At 37.9% G+C, this 8,288-nt stretch overlaps 1 protein-coding gene across 1 annotated transcript in view; it reads right to left on the reverse strand.

Annotated features, from left to right (window-relative positions):
- The window catches only part of LOC103807547 (EGF-like repeat and discoidin I-like domain-containing protein 3), a gene marked incomplete at both ends in the record, with an annotated part of 55,492 nt that overhangs the window by 25,854 nt on the left and 21,350 nt on the right, over positions 1-8,288 (reverse strand). The window contains one exon of the mRNA XM_009080282.1: positions 5,826-5,939. Within this exon, the coding sequence (XP_009078530.1) occupies positions 5,826-5,939 (114 nt within the window). The remainder of the gene's footprint in view (positions 1-5,825; positions 5,940-8,288) is intronic.

Raw genomic sequence — 8,288 nt, forward strand, 5'->3', positions numbered from 1 at the left:
CTGCCTGGCTGCTCTCCAGCCACTCTGTCCCCAGCCTGTAGTGCTGCATGGGATTGTTACGGCCAAAGTGCAGGACCAGCACTTGGCCTTGTTAAACCTCATCCCGCTGGAATCAGCCCATCTCTCCAGCCTATCCAGGTCCCTCTGCAGAGCCCTCCTGACTTCCAGCAGATCGTCAGTCCCCTCCAACTTGGTGTTATCTGCAAACTTGCTGATAGTGCACTCAATCCCCTCATCTGAATCATCCACAAAGATGTTAAGGAGATCTGGGCCGAGCACTGACCCCTGGGGAACACCACTAGTGACCGGATGCCAACTGGATGCGGCACCATTCACCACCACTCTCTGGGCCATGCAGCCAGTTCTTAACCCAGCAAAAAAAGATTTGAATAGCAATCAGTAACTTAGAGAACTCAAGCCCGTGTTGACTGTGTGGCAGGTAAAGCATATCACAGTGGCTCTCTACAACTTTTAAGACACAACATATTGCCAGATGGAGGTGCATAAAGAATCTCATGTCTTACAACAAAGGTTACCCAGCAGGTAACCTGGAACTGAGGTATTTATATGTAATAGGATCCTGTTAACCATTCAACAGCAGTCCAGTGCTTAACAGCTTAATTTGGACAGGGCATTTCCACGAGGTGAGTTCAACAGGAAGCCGGTAACCAGGTTTATTAATTTATGAAAGTGGTGAAGTTCTGATTCCTATGCATATTTTGAAAACTCAAGACTTCTTGGAAGACAAATTTTACTCAGACACAAATCTTCCCCTGAAAATAAAGGTTTTTTTACTGTTTCATAAATTCTGGTGTGTTGTTCCTTTTTTTATGTCTCTGCAGTATTTATGCCCTTTATGTTTGTTTTGAGTAGGTTTTCTCTGAACCAAAGCATGGAGGCTTTATGAACCCTGAACCCTGCTGAGCCAGGGCTGGTCAGAGCTGGAGCCATAAGACAGAGATATCTAAAATTCACCTAAGACTGTGAGCATCAGGCAGAGAAGTTCAAAGGAGATGCACCTGAAGCCACAAAGACCCAACACACTGCCTTGAAAATACCTAAGTGAAATGCAAAAGACACCAAAAGAAGAAATATAGTCTCTTCTGTGAAACCAGTTAGTTATCCCACAGTATAAATCATGCAAAGTGCAGGTGTCGTGTATTCCTGGGAATAATTTTGAAGGAAGAAAATTCTAAAATCAGAATGCATTAACACGCTTTGGATGACACCATCTAGCCTGTGAGTATAAGGCAGCATGTTAGTAGAAGTCTTGAAAGTTTCTTTATGACTAGATCTGTCAGATCCTTAGGTAATTTTTAAGTAAAAATGACACTGAAAGAAGGGCATTTTCATTTAGATAAAGAAAATTACTCTGATTTCCACAGAGAGGAAGGCAGGAGACAACCAAGTGCAATATAAACACAACAGTGTACTAAAACATAAAACCAGAGGAAACAAATGAAAACAAGGTGGAGGTACAGTGCTTAGCAGGATTTCCAACATGCTAGACAAACAAAATGGTACACTTGCTCTTGATGCAGTTCTCCTACATATGGGCATGTTGAATACACAAAAAAGGACGTGAAGGAGCCATAGCATATGTAAAAAATATTTACAGTGACTAATCTGATCTATATCCCAAAAGAAAAAAACACAAATAAATTTGCCATATGCTTTAATGGCAGCAACTCTTGGCAATTAGCAAAACACAGCTCCAACATGCACAGTGGTGAAATTGTAAGGTGTCCATTGTATAGCACCATCTGTTAGGTTAAAAGAAGGAAAAAGAAGAGATTAATGACCTAAAATTACCTATGGAACTGTTCACATATTACTGTGATTCACTATCCATGCTGCTCATGGGGGTTTTAACAATACAGATTTGTACTGAATAATGCAAACTGCCTGACACTGATAAAAGTGGCTCCCTGTTGCCTGCAAGAGAATTTTGTGATCCACAAAGTAAAATCTTCAACCCCTGGAGAACATGTATTGGAAGGTATGTTATTTATGAGGACTTGAAGATTAAGGAAGGCTGCAAAGGGGGTAATCATAACTGATAGCTTGAATTCAGCACAGAGGCAAGAAACTGGTTTAGAGGTGGAAGAACAGGAGATACAGCCGCACCAAGGAAATGCTGAGGCCTTAAGAAATCTGGAATGTATTATGGAATTAATACAGTTTAGATTTTGCATTCAGAGGATGGGTAAAGGTACTCTCATCCCATTCTATGTTTGCAAAAAATCTGCAGGGAAATTCTGTAAATACCAGATGTTCGGTGAAGTATCTCTTAACAGGTTGATAAGCTTATTCTAGAATGACTGAATATGTTTTGAGCCTATCAGTGTTCTCACACTCCACTTTACTTTGATTTTGCCTCATCCTGTGCTTTCCAGAAATAAGAAGCAGCTGGTTTAAATACCATTTACGTCTGAGTGGCAGAAGATAGCTGTAATTAACAGGGAAAAAAAGAAAGAAAGAAGACTGAATTTAAGCAAGCCCAAGCCTAATCCATGCCAGAAGGAGACTCAGAAGATGGTCAAGACGGTCCAAATAGAGTTATAAACTCAATTCACTATTATTTTTTGTATTAAAGCCTTGTCTTTGCCTCTTGCTTCAGCTCTTGGAACAAGTCTGAACGATTTTGCGTGGGTGTCCCACAAGGATTTCAGGACCTGGGTGTAACGTAACAGTTGTGTCACGCCTGGAAAGTGCTAGACCTAAGATAAAATGGAAGTGAGATATGTAGGAGATTAGCTAAGAGGCATTACTTGCACTGAAATAAAATAATGGATTTAGAAAAAAAGGAATGAAACCTCAGCAGGAGCACTGGAAAAGCAGTCTGACATAAAATACTTGAAGCTGATGAGTAACATGACAAGTCATTATTGTAAAGCACTGGTATTTTGGCCATGCTAAACTAGATAAACTCTCAGAAAATGCATCCTGGAGAAGCAGCTTGCATGACACATTTTTGCCTTTTTTATTCTACGTCTACAATATTTTAAACATTCTGTGATGTGGCTTAGCAATCTTTGAGCTTTGTGAGGTAATTCTGAGACAGCAGTCAGTAATTTACATAGTTAGCATAACAGTATTTAATGATGTGATTACTGTAAATATGTGTAAAACTCTAATGGTGTAATTAGAATGTGTAATAACTTCTTGTAATTACATAATTAAGTACAATGACATAACGAAACATGTAATGGGATAAAAAAAAGGATATTTACAAGCCCATATATAGAAAATGGTGTAGTGCTCAATATAGTGGTGGCATAAATCCACAAGTTTCCACTTTAAGGCTAGTTACACTAAAGATAGCTCTAAAGTTCATGAATTAACTAGAACTTTGTGAACTGTGCTATAGCACTAGAAGAACCAGGGAAGTGAGACCACACCTTGAATCCTGTGCTCAGAGCAGGAGAACTCAAGCTCTGCCAGGGGAGGTTTAGGTTAGATACTAGGGAGAGATTTTTTGATGGAGAGAGTGATAAGGCATTGGACTGGGCTGTCCAGGGAAGTGGTGGGTTCACTGTCCCTGGAGGTTTTCAAGATGAGACTGGATGTGGCACTTAGTGCCATGGTCTAGTAAACATGGTAGGATTGGACTTGATGATGTTGGAGGTCTTTTCCAACCCAGTTAATTCTATGATTCTATGAATGTGTTGACTTTTTTGAGCAGGGGTTCAATGTTTACAATCAGTACAAACAGGTTCTTGCATGTGCTAGACAATGGAGTCCTAGGTCACAGTTGCCAGCTTTAATCTACAGAAGCATGACCAGAAAGATCATTTCACTGTATAAATAAACATATTTATACCAGTATAAATGCTCTGAAGTTTGACCCAGAAAGATTGACTCTAGGAAACATATTTTGCAAATCAGTAGCAGAATTCTTTCACTGTTTCAGTAAATTGCAATTTATTTTACATACATATATAGATACATATACTTTCTGCTATATACTCTCCAAAATATAAATATGTGTGTGTGTGTATATATATATACACACGTAAAACCCAAATCAGTATAATATATAAAATATGCAGCTTCACACACAAAATCATATTCCCATATAATTACATATATTGCTATAAAAAGGCAAAAGAAATACAAAATAAGAGATGATGGTCCAGAAAATGCAATGATCACTTCAGGTAGTAGATCTGACTACCCCATTTCTAGCTAAACAGGAGATTTAGTTTATGTGATCTTATATCTAAGCAATATTCATAATGCAGGCAAAATACTGAAGGAATAAACTCTGAGGAGATGGATGACATTCCTGGTAGAATTCCAAGTGGCAATTCAATTGCACCTCATAAGAAAATGCAGGAAGAATTTCACCACCAATTTTTAAAGGAAATTCTGATAGATGTTTGTTTGTTACAAATTCTTTCAGGTAATTGTAGAGACCTGTAAGTTCCTCAAAGGAAATCCTAATCTGTTATTTATCCCTATAACTATAAACACATTATGTTGGATGCCTCAAATCTTTTTTTTCCCCTGTGGTATATAAATCTGGGAATTCACTGAAGCTACTTCAAAAAGCTCACATGGTGGTTATTGGTCCATCCTGGTTTTGTCTCCATTCTCCCCTATATATCCACAATGTGAACACAAGAAAATGAATTATATTACACAGAATCAATTACATTGGAAAAGATCTCTGAGATCGTTGAGTCCAACCTTTGACCCACCACCACCTTGTCAACTAGGGAAGAGTGCTAAGTGCCATGTCCAGTCATTTCTTGAAGACTTCCAGGGATGGTGACTCTACCACTTCCCTGGGCAGCACATTCCAGTGTCTAAGCACCTTTTCTGTGAAGAAATTAATTATAATGTGCAATTCATCAGCTTTATTATGGTTTCATTTATTTAGTATTCAACTTGCAACATTTTTTTTGTTTTTTTCATACACATAGGAGGATCTTCCTTGAACTAGAAATTACCTTTCTTGAATGCTGATGAGTCCAGTATTTCAGTGATTTTGAATGGAATATCTAACACTACTAATGCTAATTGTCAAATACTTTCCTGTTTCTCTTTTAGGTTCCAGGCCTGACATACCTTGGAACTGTATTATCTTCTTCCACAAAACCATCGCATTATCCTATTTTGTGTAACTAAAACACACAGGGTATCTTCTTTGCAGTATTTCAAACCAAATAGCCTCTAAAATCTGTTATCAGCTCTTTTAAGTATATTGTATTTTGTACAATAGCAGTTTAGTCAATTTTTGGTCTTTAAGATCATCTAATCTATCATACATGGAGCACTTCTTTGTAGTAAAAAACTTAGGAATCAGACATTTAGAGTGCATTCATAGTCAATGTTACTGTAAAATCAGGACAGATCCTGGAGGAACACCATAAATTACTTCTCCATAGACCATTGGTCCAAATTTCAGAAGCTAGACACATGCCAGAGGAAGTAACACGTATTTTTGCCCAGCTTTTACACTTGTCGTCAACTAGTTGTTACTTTGGAAGACAGGATATTTTGTCAGATGAACCCTTAGCTCAAACCAGCCTTCACATTTTTTCTACTTTATCCTATTTAATCCTTTTTGTTTTAGATTTTTCATTTTGCAAATGTTTCCAACACATCAGATACTTTACTAGAATGCATGACAGATTTGGTCTTTTAGATTTCTGGCATTTTGAAAAGAATAAGGTGGCTATTTTAAGTATTCCTTATTTGCAGTGGAGAGAAATATTTCCACAGTATATTACCGGTGGGTTTGTTTTTTTCCTGTAAATGCATAATACTGTATTTTATTGAAAAAGTCTTAAAAAGTTTTAAAACCATGCCATACTTACTCTGTTGGCAGTTTCTTCCCATAAATTCGCCTGGGCACTCACAGGAATAGTTGGCAATGAGATCTGTACAGATTCCACCATTCTTGCAGGGTTCAGCTTCACATTCATTTACATCTGCAGGAAGTACACAAGGCAATGTCAGAGAAATTGTTAAAGGTAATAAGAACAGGTTTCAAAGAACTGAAAAAAGTTTTAGCATGTTGCAACATACAACATAAGTTGACGTTTTGCTCAGGGATTTCCACTGTAACTTCCAGACGACAGGTGGAGAATTAATTGAAACCAGCAGTGAGGAGAAAGACTTGGGAGTGACAGTGGATGAAAAGCTCACGTGAAGTGTGAGCTCAGCCCAAAAAGTCAATTCAATCCTAGGCTGCATCCAAAGGAATGTGGCTAGCAGGTCAAAAGACATGATTCTTCCCCTCTACTCTGCTCCTGTGAGACCCACCTAGAATACTGCATACAATTCTGGTGCCCCCAACATAAGAAGGACATTGAACTGTTGGAGCAAGTCCAGAGGAGGACACAAAGTTGATAAGAGGACTTGAACATCTCCCCTACGAGGACAGGCTGAGGAAGCTGGGGCTGTTCAGCCTGGAGAAGACTGCGTGGAGACCTCAGAGCAACTTTTCAATATCTGAACAGCCTAAAAGGGAGCTAGAGAGGGACTCTGCTCTAGGACTGCAGTGATAGGACAAGGGGTAATGGGTTCAAACTGAAGGACAGGAAGCCTAGGTTGGATGTGGGAAAGAAGTTTTTTTCCTGTGAGGGTGATGAGACACTGGCACAGGTTGCCCAGGGATGTGGTGGCTGCACCGACCCTGGTGGTGTTCAAAACCAGGCTGGATGAGGCCTTGAGCAACCTGATCCAATGAGGTGGTGTCCCTGCCCAGGGCAGAGGGTTGGGGTGGATGATCTGTAAGGTTCATTCCAACCCCTAAATTCTATGATTCTATGATATCAGAGCCACAAGTCACAGTTTGGCCTTAAAAGAACAAATTGAAGTAATTCTGATGAAGAGATCAGTATTGCAACTTTATGAAATGTAGCTAGTTCTCTATCAACAGATGCCAGTTAGGGATGTGTCTCAGTTTATCTGAATTCATTAAACATCTAATTGACAAGGTTGTTTAACCGTCTAAAAAATTTCTTTTCTGTGCATAAGTTAGTGCACAAATTGAAACTAATAGCTCAATCTATAATCTTGCAAATTTCATTAAATTGAAAAGACAAAAAAAGGTGGGTAATTTCATTTGAGCTTCCCTTTTCCACTACACTTTGTCAAATGCTGCAAGGATAACACTCTCTGTATTTTATACTGTAGTTACCTTAATGGGTAATACCAGATTCTTTTCCTCAAATGTGGTATGGTGTTTTTCAGTCACCATAAATAAGCAGATGAAGGATAGTGATGTGTCATTAATAAAATTCTCCATCTCTGCATTTATAGTTCTTCTCCATGAAGTACAAAGTACAGATTTTATACATCATTGTCTCATGGGCTGAATCCTTGCAGTTACATATTTGCAGCATGGTATTGGATATGGTAAATATGGTAGATAATATGGTAAATCACTGGTGGGTTAATTGCTCTATGAATCGAAGTTATACTTCTTGCTGTTGTGTTGAACCTGCTTCTGTCCCTAAAATGCAAAAATAGTTTGCACAGGCATATAAGGACTGAAGAAGATGCTACAAAAATGTCTAACTCTTATTCCATACAGCTTGTGCAGAAGAAGCAGAATGGAGTTCTGTCAACAATGCTTTTAGATTTCTGGTAGTTGAGTACGTAACTTCTGCATTTTCAATTTGATTTTTTTCCTCTAGTAGGAATCTATGTTCAAAAACTCAGTGTTTTAATACACTGAATGGAATAATCTTCCCAGTGCTATGAACAAAAATACAGAGACAGACCTTCAGCTAGATATGAAGGCTAGTTTCATTTGTTTGAACCAGAAAAAGTTCAGGTTTCTATCCTATAATTGATGATGTTAACTGATCTCTGAGCTTCTTTTTAATCCTTCATGTTTTACTCTTTCTCATTTATAAAGATATCATATACCAGACCAATAAAAATTTAGGGTTAGCTGAATTACTTTCTATTAAAGAAAGAGGAATAACAGCTTGGAGTGTGAGAAATAAAACCTGCCAAGGGAAATGACCAAAGAACAGACCTGCTTTGTTCTAAATTAAATTCTTTATATGTATTTATAAAATTTAACAAGATTCTTCAGTTCCCTATTTGCCTTTTTAAGCAAAGCCCATTAACCTTACATTTTCATCAGGTTATTCATCATTTTAATACAGGCTAACACATTTGTGAGGAAAAAAAATATGAAGGTCACTGTGAAATGAAAAACATTAAGTGAACACATGAACTATCTCTTATATAGTGAAATAAAGGCTGTAATTTATCCTCTTAAAAGCTTTACTGTGTAAAGATAAAATATTAATATAAATATT

The sequence above is a fragment of the Acanthisitta chloris genome, unplaced genomic scaffold (assembly GCF_000695815.1).
Source record: "Acanthisitta chloris isolate BGI_N310 unplaced genomic scaffold, ASM69581v1 scaffold4550, whole genome shotgun sequence".
NCBI lineage: Eukaryota > Metazoa > Chordata > Aves > Passeriformes > Acanthisittidae > Acanthisitta > Acanthisitta chloris.